Source organism: Pogoniulus pusillus, chromosome 3 (assembly GCF_015220805.1).
Source record: "Pogoniulus pusillus isolate bPogPus1 chromosome 3, bPogPus1.pri, whole genome shotgun sequence".
Taxonomy (NCBI): domain Eukaryota; kingdom Metazoa; phylum Chordata; class Aves; order Piciformes; family Lybiidae; genus Pogoniulus; species Pogoniulus pusillus.
This window is the reverse complement of record NC_087266.1, coordinates 21,147,745-21,175,198: the sequence shown is the minus strand read 5'-3', so window position 1 is coordinate 21,175,198 and position 27,454 is coordinate 21,147,745. Positions and strand designations below refer to the sequence as shown.

The window sequence follows — 27,454 nt, the reverse complement described above, 5'->3', positions numbered from 1 at the left end:
TTGGAAGAGACCTCACAGATCATCAGGTCCAACCCTTTACCACAGAGCTCAAGGCTAGACCATGGCACCAAGTGCCACGTCCAATCCTGCCTTGAACAGCTCCAGGGACGGCGACTCCACCACCTCCCCGGGCAGCCCATTCCAGTGTCCAATGACTCTCTCAGGGAAGAACTTTCTCCTCACCTCCAGCCTAAATCTCCCCTGGCGCAGCTTGAGGCTGTGTCCTCTTGTTCTGGTGCTGGCCACCTGAGAGAAGAGAGCAACCTCCTCCTGGCCACAACCACCCCTCAGGTAGTTGTGTACAGTTAAAGCATTATGGAATTCAAAAAACAACGCAAGATTAGCTCACTAACTTTGTACTGAAGGCCATCATTAACTTCAGAGTAACAAAGAAAGAGTGGTTCAAGGAACATTTTATTCACAAGTAGAAAAAGTATTACAAAACAATTTGTACAAGATATTACTTTACATTCCCTTAAAGGAGTCTTTAAAACGGCACTACCAGTCCCTAGGCATGATACATGGGCAGTCTAAAGACAGTAGTAGCGTATGTTTTCTATTGGCATGTACAACATTGCTTGCCACAGGCAATATAAAAAAGACCAAATTGGTTAAATTAAGGGAAAAAAACAACATATATACACAATATACACAGATATTTAAAATGCACTCTTAAAATGTTCTCCTCCCAATTTGCTCTCAAGCTCTCTGTCACACATTTAAAGAAAGGAGTCGTTTTCTCTAGAGCTGCCAGACAAAACCAATGGTCCAAAGTGGAACTTCCAATGGGAAAACATACTTACTGTGGCAGATGCATGCAAAACTCCTGAACATAACTTTTCATTACTAACAGTTCTTTAGAAGGCTAAAAATCCCTGTATGGTCTAAAAATATCATACCATATACTGAAATGAACACTGGAGGGTTTTTTTATTTACAAAGTATATACAACAAAGCACACATCTTCTCATACATGTGTGGTGAGTAACAACATTTTGTCACCTCTTAAATGTATGAAACTATCCAAGGGCATTACTCTAAGCTATCACTGAATACATACCTCAAAGCACTTTAGTGAGTAATTGGACTCCCTGTGTAACTGTGCATTATTCTGCCAGTGACCAAATGGTGGTTATTCACTGCATAGAAACAAAAAGGAGAATAAAATCACTTCTACTATTTCTTTCACTTGCTTTGGTTTGAATTTGCTAACTGTTATTCATGATTTCTGCACACATGGATAATCTCACTGGTTTCAAGTGTCTTACTGGCTTGGCTGCCTGTACTGGCTTTAGCTGTTCTTGTGCAGGTGCAACCTTCCACTGGGCGCTTCAAAGCAAAAGCCCTTTTTCCATGACAGACTGTGAGCGCTGCCTCAACATTTCCATTGCCACACAAACCATGTGTGGAAGGATGAGTAACGCTTATTGCAAATTGCCATCTGCTGCTCTGATTGCTTTGCTTTTGTCAAGGCACACTGGGTAATTTAAAGAATAATTGCTAGAGTCCATCATCGACAAGTTAGAGCCTGTGGAGTGTAATGAATCAGCAGTGGTTACTGGGATTACTCACAGAAGTGAAAACTATTCTAGGGATAAAACTGCCTGCAGAACAAATGCTATTATGGGATGTGGTAGAATTAACTGAAGTTAAAAAAACCTCTTAACAGCAATGAAGGCAAAGAGTTGATACTTTCCTAGGCACACAGGCAGCTCTAAGGATTTAGTTCAGAGGCACTTTGCTGGAAAAATGTTATGAACTAATTTGTATTTTGTGTGGAAAAATTAATTTAGACAATACCACAGCCAGAAAGGCAGAGTGACTTAAATGAAAAGACCCACTACATGGATGAACCAGGTCAGCATGCAGCTTGATCCTTATAAAGAATGCATTACTAAAATGTATTAGTAATAGTCTTGCTGTGTGACAGTCTGCATGGCACACCTGCTATAGTTTTTGATGTGACAGCTGATTACATTTATTTCAATATGCAACAATTACATGCTGTAAGAACAAGTGCTGTATGCTGTATTCCAATACTGAGACTACCAATTAAGGACAACGTTCCTATCTATGTGTCTGACTTCCATCTAATTTAAAACTAATCTCCTGTTACACCCAACAAAACAATGCCCCCTCCCACAAAGGTCATAATTGCATGGAGAGGACTTCAATCATAGATATTGTAACATGCAAATTCTGCACCTCCTCCAGCTAGCTTACTGACTACAATGGAATATATAATAAAAGCTTCAGAGGATCTATAGATGATCCCTGCATAAACAGAAATGCTTGGGTTTCTATGTCCTTCAACAGCAGCAAACAGAGTTAAAAATAGAACCAGCCAAAAAGAAATCCAAATGCAAGCATAAATCTGCAAGCAGAACACTTGGCTTGTCTCACGCCTTCTAACAAGTGTAGTCATATAGAAGATACCCACCCAAACACACTCAAGTGTTTATATTTCTTGCTGTCTTTTTACATATATATATATATATATATATACACATACACGCATACACACACTCACACTTTTTAATTCACTCCAATGGAGTTTTTGGGAATCTGAGGGAATAAAAAGTTCTTTTTGTTAAAAGAGATGCCAAAGGTAATAAATCCATTTGCATGGTTCTCCCAGGACACTCCTTGAAGATTCACTTTACAGCTGTCATGGCTCAGATGCTCAGAAGGTGTGAAATGATGCCTTTTTTTGGTTGCTGTTGGTGCTCCAGCTGATTTCAAAACCATGCAACGTTGAAGACAGACTATGTTTGATGAGGAACAGCAGAGGAGCATCAGGGAAGTGTTCAGCTTTAATGCAGAATGAAATAGCTTGGCTTCCTAAAAGAAAGTGATAAACAGTGGTTACATAAACCCTGTGTGCACTTCTGTGCTTGACTGAACACCAAAAGAATACAGCTATGCTTACTGCTGCTTGTAACAATCCACCTAAGCCTGAAGACTGCAGCTGTGTTCAAATACCCATTTAAAAGCTTGTATTTATGTGCACAGAAATAAAAACCTGCAGTCTTACTGGTTTATTATATTTACTTTTCAATACAACCAAAGTATAGCCCTATGGAAGACTATGTTCTTCAAGACCATCCTCCCCACCAAGAAGATAAGAAAGATGAAGGGCAAATTGAAGGAAATCAGGTAGACTGAGAGGAAATAATTTTCTGGTGTTTGTATAGTTGGTGAGAGTTAAGCCCAAAAATACATCTCAAGTAACCCTGTCCCTCAAATGTCTCCATCAACACATCCATATAACGATGCAGTGTGGAGTATGAAAAGGGACAAATCAAACCAAGCCCTAACAAAACCAAAGAAACCTACCAATGCACCGCCTCCCCACCCCAAAAAAAACCCCAAACCTAGCCACCCAAACCATCTTGCTTATTCAGAATTACAGACAACTATGGATATTAATGGATAGTAAGACAAACCCACCAAAGAACACAGGGTTTTGAAATGACAGATAGGATTTACAAACACACACGCACAGAGGTAAGACTCAGTCACATAATGTACAATTTCTCTATTGCAGCAAAGAGAGTGAAATGTAAGTTAATTTTTTGCAGCAATATTTCAGAATGCTGTGGTTCCTTTCATCTGGAAAAACTGCTGAAAACATCACCTAAAAACTTAAGGCTTGATTTACAAAGAATTAACTATTGCACTTCTGTGTTTTCAGACTGAACACATCTTCTTGTTCAACAATTACTTTGTACTTCTCATGTGAGAATGGTATGAAAATGGCATGCAAACTGAATGGAAGAGGATCAAAGGACAGCAGATTTATTTCTGCAGATGGCAATTTTTTTTTGTAATTACAGATAGCATGGGTTTTCTTAACTAAATTTGGTGTATTATTAGTATTAGCAGCAATTCTTCCTCTTCCTGCCTCTGTGTACGTGCACAGGAAGCTACTGCAGCTTTCCAGCCACAGCCTGCACAACCCTTGAGCAACAACAGCAGTACACACACACCATACTTGGGGATCCTTTCACAGATTACCTACTTGTTGCTCCAGTTTACTTCCAATAGCAGAATATGCCAGTTTAAAAAGACAGACCTCAGCTAATCTCTTTTCTATTATGACGATGAAGCACTAGCAAAGTGACTTTTTGTGATGGTTACAGGGGCTAGCTTCACATAGCTTGGTCATAAGGCTATTGAACTGAATTTTCCCCCCCTAGAAATTTAATATAACCAGTCCCCGATGTGATTAAATCTGACTGGTTTACAGACTTTCTTCTCTATTCTGCTTCACGCCCTCTAAACACTACATTTTAATTGCACCTTTCGAATGCAATTACTTCAAAATGTGAATTTGTTGGACCTCTTGCACAGTTTTATTTCAGCAATAGCTAGGTGTAACATATGAAGAAATATAAGCCTACAACCTTCTACCATTCCATTTTTAACTAGCTCTGTGTCTTCAGTACACATTCTTGCTCCTTTGAAGTTAAGTTTTTTTACCTCTGTATATTAGTCTATAGACTCATCTGATGTCCCGTTAGGCTTTGTCTTCAGCTTGGTTTCAGCAGCCACTGGGTTCTGAAGCGATGAACCTTCTATGCATGCTCTGCGTTTGGGGATTTCAAAGGAGTTTGCACTGTTCCCTTCAAGAGACTTAGCTGAAATAAGTACTTCACTTAGGTCGTGCTTATTATCCAGCTCGACAGTGGCTGGATTTTCAGTCTCAGGAGTGCAGGGCTTTGCAGATCCTGCAGCCAGTTCTGAATACGATCCACAGAAAGAAACACTGTCACAACAAGCTGGGTTTTGCATAAGAGGCCAAGCATCTGAAATGTCTCCACAGGTAGAGCGTGAAAGGGAACCAAGAAATGCAGGAATCATTTCTCCAATGGAATCAGAAGCTCTGCAAAAGGATAAAATTCACATGGTTTCAAAAGCATTTCAGAATATACTATCAATATTGTAATTATTACAATTTATTAATAACTACAGGTATTTCAGGATGGTTTAACAGGGCTATATTAATTGTCTCTGTACAAAAAAAGTTATTCTGAAGAACAATACAGTTTATTTCTCATCTGGAAATAAAGAAAACTGGAGAACACTACTAAAGGTAAAGAAGATGTTTAGAGCCCTTCACACTGTAAACTGAGGGGTATAGAAAACATGAACTACAGTTGGGGCTGTTTATCATCTGAAAAACAGAAACATGATAGTACTGTTCAGATACAAAGACAGTTTCAAAGAGGAACAAACTTGTTCTCAGTGCATGACAAGGGCAATAAAATAAGATGGAACAAGCTCAAACTGCAGCAAGAAATTTGAATGCTTGAGAGGACAGTGGAATCTAACACCAGGCTAGACAAACATCTAACAGACATAAGCGTACAGAGTTCAGACTGGGAAAAGAGAATAAACAAGAAGACTCCTTCTACTTGTTGGAGTTCATATTGAACATGCATTCACTTTAATTTTTTCAGTTTGTCTCTCTAACCTTCAAAATGTGAAAGGACTTTTTTCTTTTATTTTCTTCCACGTGGAATATTAATCACAGAATGTTAGAAGTTGGAAGGGACCTCCAGAGATCATCAAGTCAACTCTTCCGCCAAAGCCTGATCACCTAGGGCAGGCTGCACAGGAATGCATCCAGAGGAGGAGACTCCACAACCTCTCTGGGCAGCCTGTACCAGTGCTCTGTAACCCTCATCATAAAGAAGTCGCTGAGGTGGAACCTCCTGTGTTCTAGCTTGTACCTGTGCTTCCCTGTCTTACTGCTGAGCACCACTGAAAAAAGACTATTGCCTTCGTCTTGACACCCACCCCTCAGGTATTAATAGACATTGATCAGATCCCTTCTCAGCCTTCTCTTCTCAAAACCAAACAGGTCTATCAGTCTTTTTCAATAGGAGGGATGTTCAAGCCCTGCAATTATCCTTGCAACCTCTCTGTTAGACTCCCTCCAGCAGGTCCCTGTCTTTCCTGAACTGGGGAGCCCTAAATTGGACACAGTATTCCAGGTGTGATCTCACCAGGGCAAAGTAGAGGTGGAGAAGACTCTGCCTAGGCCTGTTGGACACACTTTTCTTCACGCACCCAGAATGCTGTTGGCCCTCATGGCCACAAGGGCACATTGCTGTCCCACAGAGAACTTACTGTCCGCTAGGACTCCGGGGTCTTTTGCCACGACCTCAGAGCTGCTTTCCAGCAGGATGACCCCTAGTTTGTACTGGTGCCTGGTGTTATTGCTCCCCAGATGCAGGACTCTGCACTAGTCCTTATTACCAAAGGACAAGGATCTTTTATTCCCCAAACAGTTACTTTTGTTTTATGGGAATATGGAAGAAAGTGGAAGCAGAAACTCAGTATTATCTATCTCAAATGTACTGAAGTTGCAGCAGGATACTGTCAGGTCTGAGTGCGCTGGACATGCCTACTTGTGCTGAAAAGCCAGCAACATTTTTCACTTTAATATATGAAAAAAGTATTACAACCCCCCCCCCCCCCCCCCCCCCAATCTACATTTCCAAAGACTGTCTACAGATGTATAAAACTGTCAAGTCTAAGTTAAGTCTGATACACAGTGACTGATACACAGCGACAATTTGTGTGACAAGACCCATCCCACAGCCTTCCTTACTTCCAAAACATGATGCTTTCATAGCTTTGATGTATGCCCAAAGCATTTTAATAGATGAGGCCAGGAGTCAGGACACTACACCACAATTGAAGGAAATACACTATTTTGGCAAAGGAAATTGAAGCAAAGTGTTTCTACTGGAAGGAACCACAGTGTCTTTGATGTCCACATAGCATGGATATGACATTTATATTTAAAACTTTAGCCAAAAGATTCCTCTCAAAGTATGCAACTCTCCATTTGTCAGCTTTAGTGGTATAGAATGATGAGTCAGGCTTGCTGGCATTTAAACAAGTTATTATACAAAATGTAGGCAATTTTTATCTTGTACTTAGGTCACCATGTCACCTTGCATAAACAATACCTATGAAGAAGCTGCCTTTCCAGTGTTAGTTACATTTGACCATAAAAACAAACCAGCTGGAGACCTATTTAAACCTTCTATGGAAAAATAATTCTAGCTAAAAGCAATAAATACATCCTGTGTTAAAGTCTGTAAAAAGGAAACTCTGAAGGACACTGTAAATTTTACATATTTAGCTCATGGCACCACTATAGAAATAACTACAAATCTATTTTTATTCAGTTGACTGGGAGAAACTAATAGCTACAATCTGGTAGAAATTAAGACATAGTACCTATTTAACAACTCACAGTCCTCAAGAGCTTCTACAAAAATAAAACCTCATGCCACTTCACCCCAGATTCACAGGTTTATGCAACACCTTGCTAAGCCACAGCTGAAGTGGCTGCAGTTCATCAAAATCCCTCATTCCACTTCAAAATCCCTCATTCCACTTCAAACAGCTATTGTACCTTCATTTAATGTTTCATAGACTTTTATAAATCTAAGTTACCTTTCATTCAGTGTAGTCTGTGAGTGGAAAGCACAACTGTGACCGCTGTGCTCCATGCTACAGGTTTCATCACAACACAGCGATGGAATCAAGTGAACCGGTCCTAAGGAATAGGAATTTTAACAATGTTAAAGTGTTAAAGCTCTACATAAACTTCAGCCTCTGTACTCTTTCAATCCTGAGTATTAATTTGCCAGTCACATTATAATACATGGATTGAGGAAAGAGATTTCTTACTGAAAAAAAAAAAAGTGTTCTTTGATTTATTACTTTTAAATGGAACTACTTATAAAAGACATACTGTTCCTCTGGGAGCAATACAGATGCCACACATGAATATCTACTTCATAAATTAATTTGCTGTTCAATTAGATACATGTGAAAGGAAGTATTAAATTCTGAGTTGACATATTAGGATGGTATTTAATCCTCTGCTCTTTCATTTATTTGTTAATGTCATGAATGCATCTGCTGTGATGCCACTTCACAAAACCTCAATGACTTGAATTGTTCAGGTTTTAATGTCTTTTAGAGGTCATATCATGTTCTTAGACGAGGTCTAGTGAAGCCAGATGCAGTGCTATTTTTCTCAGAAAGAAAGGAGATAGATGTTTAAAGCTTTTTAAGTGAAGGGTCAATGGAATTAAATCAGAAAAAATATTAAATGTAACTAAATAGCTACTTGGAAATTCAATGTGCTTACTGAGTACTTTATCCAAGGACAATGGGTATTTTACTACAGAACTTGCATTGTCAAAAGTTAAATGCTGCAACTCAAATGTTAGATGAGCACTCATCATGTTGCAAAGTTACTTTTAAGTAGACCCTAACATACCACATGTCTGTGATGTGCTTCTCTGGCACTGGCAACAAGTTCTGTGGTTATATTCATTAAGTCGTGGTCTGTCAAAACAGGACAATTCGGAGCCATTGCAGTGAATGTCTTGTGATCTCAGAGACCCTGTGGACAAAATGAATAAAAACATACATGAGCAAGTGAAACTTTTTCCTGTTCACAGCCTCCTGTCTTCCTAGAATGCATAAATGTCATACTACAGAGTATTTCCATACATTTTCCAACTCTAAGATCCACAATGAACAATGTGGTTTCATATAATGCAAACCACACATTTTGTAACAAGCCCTAGAACAGCTGGTTCAACTACAGCCTCCTGTAGGGACATATCTGCTCTTATTTTGATGATGATTTCATTATGTTTTCTCAGTATTTCCCATATGAAATTTTCCACAATCAGCTTTCAGACACTAAGATTTTGTTTAAGTTATCTTAAAGAGCTTTATCTTGACAGCAGACTTCATTCCAAATAGCAACCAGAGTGCATTTGAATTTTGCTGTATTTAAATCAAGGATCAGAAAAATGTTTATTATAAACAATGTCTGAATTACATTTCTGAGCTGTTACAGATTACTCTTTAAAAATCTATAAATCTAACTGGCTTGGGCATTTAATTAATCTTGAATATGCCCAACCAACCAAAACTGTTAATGACAGATCTGCCATGTGTAATGGCCACATTAATTATCTTGATGAGTCAAGTTTCACACTTTCACTGCAACTCTCCAACAACATCCCAGCTTGGATCAAAACAGTCCACATTTATCTGTTCAGCATGTAGCAGAGTACGGCTCAGAATTAATGCATTGGGATTATTTCTGGATATCTTCACAGCACATTTCAGTAAGAAGCTGGAACATCTACACTGAGCTGCCAAAAAGGGGGGGAGGCTGTGGACGTAGTCTAAGGGAGCTGGGGTTGTTTAGCCTGGAGAAGAGGAGGCTCAGGGCTGACCTCATTGCTGTCTACAACTACCTGAAGGGACATTGTAGTCAGGTGGGGGTTGGCCTCTTCTCCCAGGCAACCAGCAACAGAACAAGGGGACACAGTCTCAAGTTGTGCTGGGGAAAGTGTAGGCTGGATGTTAGGAGGAAGTTCTTGCCAGAGAGAGTGATTTGCATTGGAATGGGCTGCCCAGGGAGGTGATGGAGGCACCGTCCCTGGAGGTGTTAAAGAAAAGACGGGATGAGGCACTTAGTGCCATGGTCTAGTTGATTGGTTAGGGCTGGGTGCTAGGTTGGACTGGATGATCTTGGAGGTCTCTTCCAACCTGGTTGATTCTATGATTCCATGAAAATGTATGGATATGTGGTCTTAGCCTTCTAACATGTTCACTTCAATGCCATAGAAACTTCACTTATTTACCAACAGAGGGATTTGCAAATCTATACTGGTGTATGAATATCAGTAGTTACTGGAAACTTACAGCTTGGTTTCTTCTCCATAAACTGCCTCTTACAATAAATAACACAAAGAATAAGAAGAGCCAAGAGCACTGTTGCAAGTGCACTGCATATAACAGCTGCTAGGGCAGTGTCTCGAGGACTGGAAGCAGTTGATGGAATCTTTACAAGGTTAACTTTGGTGGTGCCTGAAAAAAAAAAGAAAAAATAATTAAGAGAAACTGAAAATATTTGAGGAATATAAAACCATGTAAATGAAAGTCTGGGAAACAGAAGAGGTTTGCACCACAGGGAAAAAAAACAACACCAAAAACCCAAACAATATTCCATCTGCTAATATATAAACATAAGTTGCACATAGAAAGAGAAAAAAAAAAAAGAGTAAAGCATGTTGGAAAAACGAGTGGTAACACGTGGAGAGGTACACACACATTCTGACTGCCCATGAGAACGGAACCAGGTTTGCACCATGCAAACAGAGGCTTCTCCATTTTTAATGACGTGACGTGACTTTAACATGGAGAACATTTCCTGGTGTAGAGTTGAGAAAGATATCCACCAGAGGGAGACACTAATACATGAACTTCCTTTTGTAAGGAAAGCTTCTGAGAACTGAGGCACCCACAAAAGTTGAAACGCTACCAAAAGCACCCACTCACATGCTTGTGTGTGCCATAATACTTATGGTCATTTCTAGGATCAAACTTAGGACTTCTGTTACGCTGCCTTTTCTTTTGGTTTCAACTCCTTTATTCAGGAGTAGGTTTTTCAAGAAAGCCACTACCTCCAGGAGAAACTCAGCAGATTGACTTTATATCCTTACTAGTCAAGGCCTAAGCAATGTTTCAAGCCTTGACAAATATTGTTACTTCTACACGGAAAACAAAAAAAAATCAAAATATCAAAAATTCCAATATCATAGGAGTGGGCTGCCCAGGGAGGTGGTGGAGGCACCGTTCCTGGAGGTGTTCAAGAAAAACCTGGATGGGGCACTTAGTGCCATGGTCTAGTTGACTGGCTAGGGCTGGGGGATAGGCTGGACTGGATGATTTTGGAGGTCTCTTCCAACCTGGTTGATTCTGTGATTCTATAAAAGTGTAACTACAATAATTGAAATGAAAAATTAATCTCATATAATCACTTAAGTTGAAAAAGACCCCTAACTGTTGACCTAGCACTGCCACGTCTACCACTAAACCACATTCCTAAACACCACATCTGAGCCTTTCAAATACCTCTAGGGATGGCGACTAAAGCCTTTTCCCAGGCAGTCTATTCCAATGCTTGACAACTATTTTTGGTGAAGAAATTTTTCTTAATCACAGAACATTAGAGGTTGGAAGGGGCCTCCAGAGATCAAGTCTGACCTCCCTGCCAAAGCAGGATCTCCTAGGGTAGTCCACACAGGAATGCATCCAGGTGGGTTTTGAAAGTGTCCAGAGAAGGAGACTCCACAACCTCTCTGGGCAGCCTGTTCCAATGCTCTGTCACCCTCCCCATAAAGAGGTTTCTCTTTGCATTGAGCCAGCAGTGTGCCCAGGTGGCCAAGAGAGCCAGTGGCATCCTGGCCTGCATCAGGAATGATGTAGTCAGCAGGAGCAGGGAGGTCATTCTGCCCCTGTACTCTGCACTGGTTAGACCACACCTTGAGTACTGTGTTCAGTTCTGGGACCCCCAGTTTAGGAGGGACATTGAGATGCTTGAGCATGTCCAGAGAAGGGCGACGAGGCTGGTGAGAGGCCTTGAGCACAGCCCTACGAGGAGAGGCTGAGGGAGCTGGGATTGTTTAGCCTGGAGAAGAGGAGGCTCAGGGGTGACCTTATTGCTGTCTACAACTACCTGAAGGGTGGTTGTGGCCAGGAGGAGGTTGCTCTCTTCTCTCAGGTGGCCAGCACCAGAACGAGAGGACACAGCCTCAGGCTGCGCCAGGGGAAATTTAGGCTGGAGGTGAGGAGAAAGTTCTTCACTGAGAGAGTCATTGGACACTGGAATGGGCTGCCCGGGGAGGTGGTGGAGTCGCCGTCCCTGGAGCTGTTCAAGGCAGGATTGGACGTGGCACTTGGTGCCATGGTCTAGCCTTGAGCTCTGTGGTAAAGGGTTGGACTTGATCTGTGAGGTCTCTTCCAACACAGATGATACTGTGAAACCTTCTATGTTCCAGTTGGTTGCTGTTGCTCCTTGTCTTACTACTGTACACAACCGAAAAGAGATTGGCCTCAACCCTTGATACCCACCCCTCAGATACATGACCCTTCCTAATATCTGATCTAAACCTCCCCTGGCACACTCTCATACAATCCACTTGTTACTCTGGAGAAGCAACAAAGCAGTAACTATTTCTCTGACCTCACTTTGAAAAAAACAACCCCAAACACCAACCAACCAACCCACCCACAAAGCATCTTTTATTAACTTAGCTTTCAAGTTAAACATGCCTATTCCACAGAATCACAGAAATGTCCAGGTTGAAAAAGACCTTCAGGATCACCAGATCCAACCTATAATCCTACTGTACAAGATTCACCCTAAACCATATCCCTAAGCACCACATCCAAACGACTTTTAAACACCAACCCCGGTTGGTGACTCAATCACCTCCCTGGGCAGCCCACTGCAATGCCTGACCACTCCCTCTGAAAAACTTTCTCCTAATATCCAATCTAAACCTACCCAGCCTCATCTTGAGGCCATTCCCTCTTCTTCTGTCTCCAGTTACCTGTAAGAAGAGCCCTGCATCAGCCTCTCCACAATGTTCTTTCAGGCAGCTGTAGACAGCAATGAGGTCTCCCTCAGCTTCTTCTTTTTCAAACTAAACAGCCCCAGCTCCTTTAGTCACTCCTCATAAGATTTATTCTCCAGGCACTTCACCAGCTTCATTGCCCTCCTCTGCACCCACTCCAGCACCTCCAGATGGCTCCTGTATTTTGGTGCCCCAAACTGAACACAATACTCAAGGTGTGGCCTCACAAATATATTTAATAAAGACAGTTTTTATGGATTATAGTACAATGTAGCTGCTAGCAAGTGGAGGAAAATGTACAAACAAAAAAAAGTGGAGAGGTCAGAGCACGGTTATTGTTCAGAAGAGAGAATGTTTAGTTGCTGATTTCCTGATTTTGATGTGAAGAAAAGCAAAAGCATAAAATAAAGCATCATTGTACTTACATCTGCTTGACTAAAGAATATCTTCCATTGGTACTATTATGGCACATCCAAAATATAGAAATCAGATTTACAGCAGATCTTTTTCATATTTTTGCCATTTTTCTGACAGAGTGAGGCTACTGGAAAGTGTCCAATGAAGTGCCACAAAAACATTTGAGGAATTGGAGCTTCCCTCTTGTAAGAGAATGCTAAGAGAGCTGGCACTGCTTGGTTTGGAGAAGAGAAGATTCAAGGGGGTATCTCATCAATGTGCATAAATCCTTGAATGGAAGGTGTAAAGAGAACAGAGCCAAACTCTTTTCAGTGAACCAGAGGCAATGGACACAAACTGAAACAGGCAACTCCCTCTGAAAACCAGATCAGGAACATCACTTTAACTGTGAAAGTGACTGAGTTCTGGCACAGACTGACTGGAGTGGCTGTGGAATCCCCCTCCTTGGAGATACTTAGAAGTTGTCTGGACATAGTCCTGAGAGCAACTAGCACCATCCAGATGATTCTGCTCAAGAAAGGGTTTGAAGCAGATAATTTTGATAGGTCACTTCCTGCCTATTTTGTCAATAAAGTGGCTGAAATCTCCTACATGAACTAGAAATACATTTTCACATAATATACCTGATTGGAAGAGACCTTCAAGATCATCCAGTACAACCTTCAACCCAACACTGAAGGTTCAGCATAAAACCATGTCCCTAAGCACCAGGTCCACACACCTCTTGAACGCTTGTCCTTGTACTGAAACGTTACCATTTTCACTACCACAGCAGAGAGTCTATTATCTGGGTTACAGATAACATGGGAAAAAAATCCAGTTCAGGGTCTCAGATACTTTCCCCTTCAATAATTATTTACCTGTCCCTTTGTTTACATTTTTGTACAATTCCTATTACTCAAAGAGCTAAGCTCTACTACTACTTTACCAGATCTTCCTTGTCATGTGAAAGAAAAGCGCAACCAGTGTCATAATCTTTTTGTTATGACTTTAATGCCCTTGGCAGCAGCACTGCAATCTTCCACTGAAAACTTTTCACTCTGTTTCTGGAATTCTTGCAGCTATAGTTTTAAGTTTACAATTTGAGCAGAATGCAGAAATTCCTGCACTGTATGTGCAGTTACAGGATGTGATTCTGTGAGAAGCAGTAAAATTATATTGGAAAAAGCTGTCTATACAGCAATGTGTGTTTGCCTTGGGGTGAAAAGCAAGGCTAGTGCTTTGCTATCTGGTTTTTAATTTTGGTCAGCTGTTTGATCTAGTCTTTGGAAGGTTAAATAGGGCCTGAACAAATGTTTTAAAACAAGACAACTGAAAAAAAGCAATCAGAATATCTTCAAATATGTTGCATATAAATGTTTTTATAAGTGTACCTGCTTAAAAGTACTAAAAACTCACCAGAAGTTAGGCTTCCATAATTAGTAGAAAAAAAATATTCTTTAAAGCAAAAATGAACAAAAGCACTGGATGTAAAGCTGCTTCTATTTTTGCCTCTTCATTTCTTCATCAAAAAAAAAAAAAGTATGATTATATATTAAGGGAAACTACAAATCAAATATTTCTTTATTGCCCAACCATCAACAACCAAACTGAAAATAGAGGGTTTTATTTTACACTGGGATGGCAAAAAAAAACAAACCCAAAATACAAACTTTAGCCATCCAGTTATTGAAGATTTGAATGAGGCAGTTAATTATTTATTTTCTTAAGAAAGCAATTTCTGTCCCTGAGCATGTCTCCCACTCATCTTTACCTTCAAAGAACTGTTTGGAATAGCTGCTGTCGGCTGTCCACGGCAGCGCAGCGCTGATTATAACGATTGTGATCTGCCCTGCAGAGACCAACAATTCAGAAGTGGACTGCTATTGTTGAAGTGGCCTGTTGGGCACTGCTGACCTCTGCTTTCAGTGCTACTCAGGCATACATGCATTTTCATAAGCTGTCTTCTCAGGCTCAGAGATTAATGGCTTCATTTCAGTAAAACAAAGAGGGGTATTTTAAACTTTAAACTTGTACTTACAACTATCAAACGGTTACATGATTCAATTCATTAAGTACTGTGAATCGGAGGGGAGACACTAAGAAAGGAAGGAGGAAGTGCACACCCCTGCATTTGGAAAGAGTGTGCCTGTTATGCATCACACACACAAAACCAAGAAATAGTTGCTACATATTCTGGATATGTGCTAGCACTAAAAAAGAATTTCCCAAAACATCAGCTGGCTCTTTTGCAATTTTGAGCAGTAAGTCTACGCACACATTCTTCCCTCAGTTACCCAACAGTACATTGTAATGTCAGTGTATGTATAAAAGCAGGCAAAGATTCTATTAATGGTTAAACAGCAGTAATTTATATGACACTGAGCAGATGAATCTCAACTGCATCACCTGTAACTACTGCCAAATAGAAGAGTTGCATTTTCAGCCTATTATAGCAAGCAACCAGAGAGCACAAAACATAAAAGAGACTTCCTTTATCACTTATTTCATTTTTATCCTCTTAGTTTTTTTCTTTTCTTTTCAAGAGCCATGATTACTTACAGTCCCTACTGGAATCAGAGTATTCAAAAGAAAGCTTTCAGTGGTAGACTAACCACGTGAAAACAGAACTTAACAACATCTACACATCTTCCCTGGATATAATAAATAATATAATGATACAACAATTATCAAGGTTGAGGAGGATGAACAGTGGATTGAGTTTTCTTATAGCACTGCTAACCCAAAGAGGGTTTGCACAATCAAGCACAGCTAATCAAAAGTCCATTGAGGGATAACATGGTAACATTGGACAGAGTGCCATCTTTTACAACCCAGACTGAAAATAAAGTAAATCAAAATGCCAATTCCTGCAACGTTGGTATTTCTGGTCAAGAGAGAGGAAAGGAGCATTTTCTTACTCTAAAAAGTGTTATCCTGTTATCTTTGTGGCCCAAGTCAGTGGCATCAACCTTAATTTGACATGAATTAAGGGCTCAGACATACCCTCAAGTTATGATAATTTAACAAGTTCTTGCCTGCCAACTGAACTGCAGTGGCTATCTGGATGTGTGCTCTTAATCCACGGAAAATGCAAGGCAATGTGACATGTCTTGAAACTCCTTCAGTTCAGAAAAGCTTTTAAAATGTTTGTCAATTTAATATTAAAAAGGCAGTATCTTTACCTAGGCCTCATCAAGCCAAAGTGTGCATTATATATTAATATGATGTATGTACCTATAGCACCAATACTAGACAGAGATGTATAATACATGTCTAACATACACTACCAAGAATTAACATGACAATGGCAATTATGCTATCCTGAGTATATTGGAGTCTTTACAGAGCAGCTGATTGCCTGTCTTCTGATCTTTCAAGCATGTGGTAAGAAACTTAATCAATCATTACTGTTGGAGACTCTGGTAAACACAGAGTCTCCCAGCATCTGTAAAAGGGAAGCCATTTGCATGCATGGCCTACACCCAAAAGTTCATCATGGCAAACCACATTTTGAAAACTGAACTCCAAATGCTGACTTGAAAGCCTTAAGTTTCCAAGTTAGTGCCCTACAAGTGTTTGGTTTTATTTTGCTGGGTTTGTTTTTTAATAACTGTACCAGAAAGCCCTAGGGGGAGAAAATGACTATTCAATTATTGATTCATTGCTTGGAAATTCTGAGAAACGTGCTTATAAATTAAAATCTTGGGAATTTTGTTTCCAAGACCTCTTGCACAGTACATTTTCACAAGCTCCAACTGCTGACAGCCTTTTATGTTTAAAATGGAAGAACAATCATGGAGTGCATGTGAATTTAAAATGTCTATGAACTCCACAATACTGGGTGCACACCACTGTCTGTAAGGCACAGCCAACCTCTGCAACATGTTTTTCTTTTGGTAATTAAAAGATGGTAATGCTTGATATTACCCAGGTCATCTAAAAGGCACTGCTAAATAGGCACAAAAGTAACATTGTTCTATACACAAAACTTTTCAGCTTCAAGAACTGGCTAGCCATATTAAACTATTAGATGAGAATAAAGCCCCAAGTCACTGAAGTCCTCAACCTGAAAAAGCTCTGAGAGTAAACAAACAAAATATCAGAGGAAGTGAGACAAAATTTGTGTCACTGCTGAACTCTGTTACGTTTTGGGAGAGAGAATAGGTAACTGGTTACCAATATGATGTCATCACTCCACAATCTGAAATACTTAGCATAATCTAGTGGCACAAAGTATATACTGCTCTCAAGATGGCTTTTCTGACTTTGGCTTCCAGGAGCTCCCTTTGCACCTCTGACAACTGAGGGACTCTAGCAACCATTTTGCAGAAAATGCAGTTTCATTCCAAGGTGTTTTCATGTGTTAAAATCAGTATCACATGAAGTCTGTGTCAGAATAAAAGAGATTGCTGTGTGCAGAAACAAACCAACCAACCAACAAAACAAACCCCCTCTCCCCCCAATAAACCAAACCCAACAACAACAAAAAAACCCCTCAACAACAAAAAACTTCCTCAACAAACAAACAACCCCAAACAAAAGAAAAAACAAACCAAGAGAAAAATCCCACCAAACCAAAGAATCCCCCACAGTGACTATTTCCATATTTCACTTTTAACTCGTATTTTTAACCAAATTCTTTTCCAGACATGTTTTGGGAACAAGAATACAGTATTTTAGCATTTTCTCTTATTAAAATCCAACTACAGGATACATTCACCTCACCCAGGCAATGATTTTCAACAGAAGATGAAAGCAGAAAACATCTGATTTGTATTCTGTATGTGCAGTCTCACATCATCTTTAGGACTACTCAGCTATAGAACAAAGTATTTTGAGTCAAGTTTGCTTATTGCAGCTACTGCTTCTATACACTTCCTATCACTCTCAGTTCTAAAATGCTTACACAAGACATTATACACACAAGCAGAACAGCTTACAGCATTTTCAAGTAGTTAACTACTGCTGCTACCTGTTTTCTAAGAGAGGAAGACCATACATCCTTCTATCTATATATTCACCAGTTATCCTTCTATCTATATATTCACCAGTTATCCTTCTATCTATATATTCACCAGTGAAATGACAGTGGTATGTATGCAAATACAATATGCAAGTCAGCAGTTTGTTTCTTTATCCAACAGAGTAACCCACTTTCATTAACCAAAACCTCACACATACTGGTTACAGATCTGTTCTAAAGAGTTCAAACAACATCCCATAGTTGCTGTGTGATGAACTTGTAGATTCGTGCACAGATTGGTTTTCAGTGTGGATTGCAACAGGGCAGCACGGAAAGCTCCATCCTGTAGCTATGGGCAGGACTAAAGGGCTGGCAGGGCAGCTATGCCTTCACCTGGGCACAGCACATGTTCTTGCTGCAATGTGCTGCTGGCACACAGTACATATTTCAAGTGTAACTGGCATGTATACTCATTGACATTAACACAGTCATGTAATATATATATTTATTTGTACAAATCCCAGGAAAGTAAGAATTGAATTGTAAATCAGTCTTAAAAGAGTTTGTCCCTTCTGATTCAATGAGAAGCAATCCCTAAAACTTCACTTTCTACCCCAGTTATTTCCCTCCTTGTCCTGGTTCTGCTGCAGTAAAACTGAGGGAGCAGAGGAAAATCTGGCATGTAAGTGCAAGCCTGTATCTTAAATCTGTTAATACAAACTTTGACAAATGTACCTGAAGGGGCATTGTAGCCAGGTGGGGGGTGGCCTCTTCTCCCAGGCAACCAGCAATAGAACGAGGGGACACAGTCTCAAGTTGTGCCAGGGTAGGTATAGGCTGGATATTAGGAAGAAGTTCTTCACAGAGAGAGTGATTTGCCATTGGAATGGGCTGCCCAGGGAGGTGGTGGAGGCACTGTCCCTGGAGGTGTTCAAGAAAAGCCTGGATGAGGCACTTAGTGCCATGGTCTAGTTGACTGGATAGGGCTGGGTGCTAGGTTGGCCTGGATGATCTTGGAAGTCTCTTCCAACCTGGTTGATTCTATGATTCTATAATAGTCTGTGTAGTATAATTTCAGGAGATGAGGTTTTTTGTTTGGTTGTTTTTTTTTTTTTTTTGCTTTAACAAGGTTTTGTATAAACAACAGTCCTCACATACCTGTAATGGTTTGGGTGCTCCCTGACCCCCCCACACTTTAGAAATCACCCAGACTAGACTCAGCTGGCTCTGGAAATATGAATGAAGCTTATATTTACAGCTTAGCTCAATATACAAGCAGATATTTACAGTATATACAGAAATAGACAAGATTAAAGGTAATACAGAAACACAACTCCCCTCCCAGAAACCTGAGTCCCCAGGAGGGGCTCTCAACTGCCCCTTCACCTCCCTCCCCCCCTTCCCCCCCCTTACCCCAGTCCCAAGGAAGAATGGAGGTTCGGCCAGAGGGTTAGGAAGCAAAGTGGATTAGTCCAAAATGGGGGGTGAGGTTAGAGAGATGCAGCTCAGCCAGCAGCCCAAGTGAGAGTGGTTATCTATGTTTTTATTTCTTGTTCCCATACATCTCAGCAAGCCTGTGAGCAAAGCAGGCATCACCATTGTTTTCCTTTTACAGCCTGCAATCTAGTTCTTCTCACCAAAACATTTTAGCCTGCTTCAAACTAGCACAATGCCTCACTTCTGTCTGTAGATCTGATACCTGTGTTCTCATCAGAATCACATTATACTGTGCTAATTTTCAGTTATAAAGCTTTTATAGCCATAAAAGTTTTATAGCTTAGGCAACAGGAATTGTATATTCAATTAAAAAAAACCATAAACAAGTGATATTACAAAACCTACGATATTTGAATATCAAATTATGTGCAGGAACACTTCCTTATCTTGTACAAAAAGGAAGTTTTTGAGTCAGCCAAACAAGCAAGGTGTTCATCAGTGATAATAAAAACATAAAAATGGAGTAACAATTTAGCACACTTCCCTCATCACTTCCTCGCCTACAATTAATAACCAAAATAACTGGCTAAGGAAAATGAAATCCTGATGGTTAAAGAAATCTCCACTTTTTTTTTGTTATTGAATGTGAAGATACGCTATGGCTAAGGGAATTCTTCCAGCTATTTGCCATTGGAATGAGCTGCCCAGGGAGGTGGTGGAGTCATCATCCCTGGAGGTGTTCAAGAAAAGCCTGGATGAGGCACTTGGTGCCATGGTCTAGTTGACTGGCTAGGGCTGGGTGCTAGGTTGGACTGGATGATCTTGGAGGTCTCTTCCAACCTGGTTGATTCTATGATTCTATTAGAAATTCCATGCAGAAAGAGTCCCCTTTCAGTAATGTGGCAAATAAAAACCAGTACTGAAAGAGATCTGGAAACACACAGCTGTGTTCATGACATAGCGTTTGATGCTACAACAATTTATTACATTAGACTTCATAAAGGTTGTGTTCAAACTGAGAGAAGAGATGAGAAACAGAAGTCCCATCATACAGATATAAAGTTGATGCCACTCTATTTTGGCACCCATTTTGAACAGTAACAAAGGACCTGATCTTCTGGAAAAGGTCTAACACATGGAAAACTTAAGGGACTTCCCTGAAGGGAAGAGACTTTTTTAAAGGGCGTGTAGTGCTAGGACAAGAGGGAATGGTTTTAAGCTTAAGGAAGGTAGATTTAGACTGGATATTAGAAAGATATTCTTTATAGAAAGGGTGATGAGACACTGGGACTGGTTCCCAGGGAGATCATGGATGCCCTTCCCTGGAGGTGTTCAAAGCAACACTGGATGAGGCCTCGAACAATCTAGTCTGGTGGAGGGTCTTAACATCTATGGGGGGGGGAGGGGTTTGCAACTAGATGATCTTTAGGATCTCTTCCAACCCAAACTGTTCTATAATCTGTGAAAACTTAAGCCCTAAAATCTGTGGTTTGTAAATCCAAGGTTTCTAACTGGGAACCTAGAGACCTATACCACATACTTCCTATACACCACTAAAAAGAAAATACACATATCTACAGAACAGAATCTGAAATATCTGTCACACTGAGTAAAACGATGCCTAGAGTCACTGTGCTTAGACTATAGATGTAGAAGCCTGGAGAAGGCTACTGAACTCTGTTCTTTCCCTATATTACTCAGAGTGGCAGAAAGGGGCTTCCAACTTCTCTTAAAACACTTCCTGAGAACAAAAACAATCTATGGTCTTACTTCAAAATTAAATTTAGGGGTTTGAAATAACAAACATGACTTATAACACCTTTCAAATGCCACTCTTGAAAGAGGAGGCAATGATGGGGCTTCTGCCTTCTGTAAAAGCTTCAGACCTTGGCCAAGTAGTAAAGCATACAAGGTTCAGTTGCCTTCTCAGCCACCTGCATGGAGCCTGTTTTACTCACTAGGCAATAAACTGACTCTGGTAAAGGCTATTTCTTCTCTCCAGTTGAACTTAGTTGTAGCCTTCAGTAGAAGCACTAAGGACCCTTTGCACAGCCAATAGTCACATGATATCTACAATGCAACAACATTAAATAAACCATACTCGGGTTTGCCAACCACTTATTTTATTTCCTGTTGATAAAATATCACTAATTTAGGGTAAATTCTCCAGACAATGCAAATATTTCTGAATCTGAGGTTGTTGCTGTTTTTTTTTAACTTGTGTTGGTGTTTTTGAGGGGGAGATAGGGGAGGTGGAGTGTCTTATGGTTTGCTTGGGCTTTCTTTTAAACAAAACCCAACTGTTAGACATTTTCACATACAAGGGAAGAAAATATGTCTGTATGGTGGAAAACAGAGCCTGTTTACATAATTAAGACTGCTTCATAATACTTCCACCTTAATTCAGATCCATAATTCAGCCCAGTTGTAAGAGTTGCGTAAGAAACCTCACTAGTATTTTCTAATTTTTTGTTGTGCAACTTTGCAACCTCAGCCTCTTAAAAACAACTATTTTTTGGATGAGTAATCTGAAATAAAATGACAAAAATGTATATTTATATAACACATAGCCTTAACACCTCTAGAAGCTGGACATCTGTCACCCACCTTATTGCAATATTGCAAGTATCAAAGTAAATGTCATGATTTACTGCCAAGAAAGTTTCCTGCTGTGCAAGAGCAACCATGCACATGCAAACTACATCAAAGATGAAAAAACTCTAGCTTTGAAAGCTGAAATGATAGCAGCTTACAAAAAGCAAGTTTTTAATTCACCACTTAAAGCTTTGGGGATAAAGTCAAGTCATATAGAACAAAAGGCCACTGAGTACAACATCCTTGCTTTGCTGTATTACTTAATGTGAAACATAACATCTCTCTTTAAAAGAGCTCAACAGAAATTAGTCATAGAATACAGAAGACACTCTGAAAAGCTCTGTTAGTGAGATCTGACTGAAGCAAGCATCTGTTTCAGGAGGAGTCACCTGAACTTTTGCTGCACAGGGAGAAGGAAAAAAGGTTCTTCCAGGGTGCAACTGATCTCTTTTTTCTTAAACACCTCCCTATATAATTTCTCCCCACTGAATAGAGCGAAGCTAAGGCTATCAACAGTCATGAAGGCAGCATCCTACTCTAGGTTAGTCAAATAAGGATGCAGATTTTGGATGTCTATTTTGGCTTTAATACCTCTGTTTCAGTTCATTAACTGTATAACAGACAATGCATTTTGCATTACTTGTGTTGTAAAGATAAGTCAAGAACTGCAAAGCTTGCAATATTCGCTTTGTGTTGGTAAAATCACAGAAAAGCCCAGCACCAATTTGTTACTCACATTCACATTCCACGTGGAAAACAGTGTGTAGGAAATAGGTCAGATAGAGAATTAAAGACTTTGCCTATCCTGTGTTTCAAATGAACAAAAATTCTATAGGAAATTACGTGCACAACAATGTAAATAAAACCTGTATCAGAGTGACTATATAGGAAGGAATCTACTTAGGGTCAGAAGCCTCCATTTGGGCACACTTTAAATTTGACCAGTTTTCTCAGAAGGGGGCTTTGGTTTGCAAGAAAAAAAAATCCTATTTTAAATGGTTTTATTTATTCAGCAGGAGAGAATCAGGTTAGGCGTTTTCATCTCACCAGATGATACTGGCATTCAGATGAAATTAACTTCAGAAACCTGAAGGCATAAAGACGAAGTCAGACCTACTCATCTCAGGTTCTCTTTCTAAAACAAGAGCCAGAAACAGAAATCTCTAGAGAAGGAATTAATCAGAAATGGCTTGAAAGACTGCTTAGTATTAGTCATTGAAGCTTAATTACCTGGCTTACCTGAAACCTTGTGGTACCTGATTCTCTCCACTAGTTATCAGTGGGAGTTTGGGCTGACAACTTCAGTGTTAACTATTATATGCTTAAATTAGGGTGCATTAATTCAATCCTAAATTTCTCCATGCATATATGGTACAGTCAGTGGTATAACAATTACATCATTCAACTTAAATTAAACTATTAAAGCTGGTAGATCTATCCCTTTATTTAAAAAAGCTGCTGCAGCAGCTAAATCTTTTAAGAAACAGCCTATACCTCAAAAGGCACCTATAACTGCCACCCAAAAGACCATGTAAGATCACACTATTATCTTAGTAGAAAAGGAGGAGTTAGCAGTGCATGTTTTTTGCACAAGTGAATCAGTAAGAGAGAATGTAAGGCCTATCACCCAAAATATTCAAGGCAAGCAAAGTAGAGGACAACTGAAAGGATACAAGTGAACAGCAGGAACAGTAGGTCTGTCTTGGACTAGGCTGTTGCCAGGTTGTGACATGTTAGTTTATAAGAAGTTATTACTGCTAAAGCCCTTAGTGTACAAATTCTGTTTCAAGGCTACCGCATCTTAACCCATTTCCAATAGTCCTGTCCTCTAGAGTTGTATCAGTGTTCTTTTGCTTAATAGAGTTGCCAATTTGGAATTGTTCAGCTTAGAAGGATGTGCTGGTTTATACTTTTTTTTTTTTTTTTTTTTTTGGTAAGTGGTTTGTTGCTTTTTGTTGTTAAACAAGAAAAATATTTAAGAGAAAGAGCACAACTATTCCGTAGCCAAGCAAGACAGCCAGCAGTATCTACCATCACAAACCTGAACATAAACAAAAACCCCACCAGACTATTGTGCATTTGTTTCATTCTATTTAATATTCACACAGTCACAACTTGGACTTTCTGTACCCAAAAGGCACAGCAGCCAGCATGTAGGCACCAAAACTCAGTGCTGTTAAAGTGGTGCCAATGCAACCATTCCTTTCATTGTATGAGATAAATGCAAACTAGTATTTTCACTCTGAACACAGAGTAAAAGCAGGTTAATAAAATCATACATTTAAAACAGTCATATGCTTCTGTAATCACAAAGTGTCACCAAAATCTAAAAGAACACTGCAAAGATGCAACTCCTACATTTACTTTGTTCACAGGAAATAGTCTGGTAAAAAAAGAAACGTTTTGCTTTACTGCAATGAATGCAATGCTGGAATAAGTTTGATCAACCTAATAGCTAAGTTAAATCAGAACTTTGCAAATCCACTTTGTACAACAAACAGATAATTACTTAGAGCCACTGCAAGTTGGGCTAAAGGGGCAGCCACATTACTAAGTACACATAAGAAAATACCCAACCATAGGAAGCAGTACTTATTCAGTACAGGTCAATGATTAGCCCCTTCTCTGTAACTCAGGAATTTCAAGTTCACTTTAATCTAGTGTAATTGAGCTAACCAGCTCTTACATTAAAAAGTAATCATTAAGTTAAATTTCTTGCAGACATTCTGTACCTAAAACAAACATGCAGCATGCCTCTGGCAAAGAAGGATACTAATTATAGGATTGACTCAGAAGATGAAAGGTTGCACAAGTTACTACTAGAAACAAGAAGTATGGTGAACTGGTTTATAAAAAAAAAAAAAAAGAAGGTTAAAATTCTCATTCTCATTACTTGGCAGTTAAGATGAGGATTTCACTTTCTAACTGTACTTAATAGTGTCAAGAAACAAAACTAAATACAATTGTAAACTGTTTGGTTGTATTTTAGAGGAACAAACTGGAAGCGAGTACTGCAGTTATAAACTTCATCATGCTATGTAACTAAGGAATTTTTTAACCTAATGATATAAGTTCTTCACAATGAATTTTTACTACATGAAAATACAAAATCAAAGCATTTTGGTCACTCCTAGCTTTCTTTTCTTATGTAAGATACAATATTAAAATGGATGTTTAAGGATTTACTGCATAGTCAGGCATTGCATTAAGAGTGATGTCAATGATTCAACAATTCATCCCCTGGTTTAAATGAATTGTAAAAGAAATACATCACCAAGGCTCCAGACATCTGTGAGGAAGGATATACAAGTTCAGAAGTAGTTTTATATTACCAGCTGAAGCTTTCACTGGGATTAGCAGATAGGTTTGCCAGCTGTGAGTTAGAACAAAGACACAGATTCTGCCCTGCATATTGTGTACTGATTAGATATAACCTTCTGAATGCCAGATGGGCACCACTTACATAAACTATTGCTAGTTGCAGGAACATGTGATGTGAATTCATGAAATTTGATCCAATTCACTTTAAAACCACAAACTGAAAAGGCCACCTTAATTTCAAGCCATATTTTTTTCATCATACTGTAGAAAGCAATGAGGAAAAGATTTTCAAAGAGATTTACATTAGAATATTGAGTTCTCTCTGAAATATATCAGTACATGCCGTAGTAGATAATTAGTGCAATTCTCATGCTGCAACTAGAAGGCCCATGTCTCTCAGTGAGCTCCAGCTTTGTCAGATATCACCTCAACTCCACAACACCTATTTAAAACATTTTGTGATCATTTATCAATTTTCAGACATTATAAACCAATATTCCCATTCCTAATTTATTCTATGATTTCCATTTGTACAATGGAAGCCCTTTACATCTACTCTGAAAATTGAACAGCTAAGTAGGAACTGCTTTTAATAATCTTCTAGACTCTATGTTAGAGAAGATGATTTTTTAAAAGTTCAAATTTTCCTGTTCCCTTGCCAATCACAATAACTGAACTCTTTTGAGAAGTCTAGAAATTACCATTCATTTTCCTTTCTCTAGGTTTTTTTTTGTTGAAGAATGTGTGATAGGAGCTCATGCTACACCCTTCTCAGTAAGTACACTACTAGATCACTTGGCTTTGCAAAATCAGAAAAGTCCTTGTATGAGGTCTTTGTTACTCTGTCACAGCATGGACAGAAATTAGTCATAAGTGTTAAAAGGATTTAAAAGAGATGCTACATTATACAGTATGCTGAAATAATTTTGAAAACAAAACTGAAGACAACACAATTCTAACCTTAGCATGTATCTCAAGAAGTGTAATCTTCAAAACATTATTAGGTCTGTAATAACATTTGAACTTACAATTCTGAACTGATTTTTAGCAGCCAGAACACCTACGGGTGTGATGGTTTGGGTGTTCCCCACCCCCCACACTTTTAGAAATCACCCAGACTAGAGTCAGCCAGCTCTGGGAATATGAATGAAGCTTACATTTACAAATAGCACAATGTACAAGCAGTTATTTACAGTACATACACAGAAATATACAAAGTAAAAAGGTAATACAGAAACACAAATCCCCTCCCAGAAATCTGAGTCCCCAGGAGGGGCTCTCAACCACCCCTTCACCTTCCCCCTGCCCCTCTCAACCTTACCCCAATCCCAAGGAAGAATGGAGGTTTGGATGGGGGTTAGGAAGCAAAGTGGATTAGTCCAAAATGGAGGGTGAGGTTAGAGGGATGCAGCTCAGCCAGCAGCCCCAGTGAGAGTGGTTATCTATGTTTTTATTTCTTGTTCCTGTACTTCTCAGCAAGCCTATGAGTGAAGTAGACATCACCATTGTTTTCTTTCCACAGCCTGTAACCTAGTTCTTCTCACCAAAACATTCTAACCTGCTTCAAACTAGCACAATAGGCCACTGGCAGCATTTAATATCTCCCAAATACGTAATGGTTTAAAGCAAAGACAGATTCTTTTCTCAGAAACCTTGCCTTCAGTGGCAAGGAAGGAAAAGTGGGTTTTCCCCCAAAAAGAATGCTAAACTACCAGGAAGGAAAATTCTTTCACTGGTCCAGAGACTTACATAAGCAGACATGCTCAGGAACATCCAAACACTGATAGCTGTGTTGTCAACAAATCTAGTTCAGTTCAATCCAAGTAAATCTAGAACTTAAGTGATAGCGATGAGAATGACACGATGTATGTGACTATGAGTGAGAACACGCTTCTTATCAATAGCCTCAGGCATGGCTATGTAGTCAACTGGCACAAGGGTGGGACATGAGCCCTCCAACTCTGGAGAAGAAATCTCATGGCAGCATCTCACCTGCTTGCAGAAATTAACAATGAGAGAGAACCAGAAATGGTTGTTTTGCATTGGAATTTTTGCTTTGTTGGAAGAGCTGCAGCATAGTTTAATTCATCAGCCAGCAGGAGTAGTGCTATTCACGTGTCTCTACCCTTTACCTTTGCCAAGACAAAGGGAAGTTACAGTACTGTTCAGTTACTGAAAGATGGATGGTTTTCACTGTTGGTGTATCAGTTGGGGCATATCAGTCGGGCATCCTTTTTCCATTCAGTCCCACCTCAGATAGATT

At 39.6% G+C, this 27,454-nt stretch overlaps 1 protein-coding gene across 7 annotated transcripts in view; it reads right to left on the bottom strand.

Moving 5' to 3' along the window:
• Positions 1-395: 395 nt before the first annotated feature.
• TNFRSF19 (TNF receptor superfamily member 19) overlaps positions 396-27,454 on the bottom strand; it is a 74,157-nt gene continuing 47,098 nt past the window's right edge. For all 7 annotated transcript variants that reach the window (XM_064171978.1, XM_064171940.1, XM_064171969.1 and 4 more), the window contains 5 exons: positions 9,760-9,924; positions 8,312-8,437; positions 7,477-7,579; positions 4,483-4,885; positions 396-2,841 (listed from right to left, as the gene is read on the bottom strand). In XM_064171978.1, coding sequence (XP_064028048.1) covers positions 4,492-4,885; positions 7,477-7,579; positions 8,312-8,437; positions 9,760-9,924 — 788 coding nt within the window. In that variant the 3' untranslated portion in view covers positions 396-2,841; positions 4,483-4,491. The remainder of the gene's footprint in view (positions 2,842-4,482; positions 4,886-7,476; positions 7,580-8,311; positions 8,438-9,759; positions 9,925-27,454) is intronic.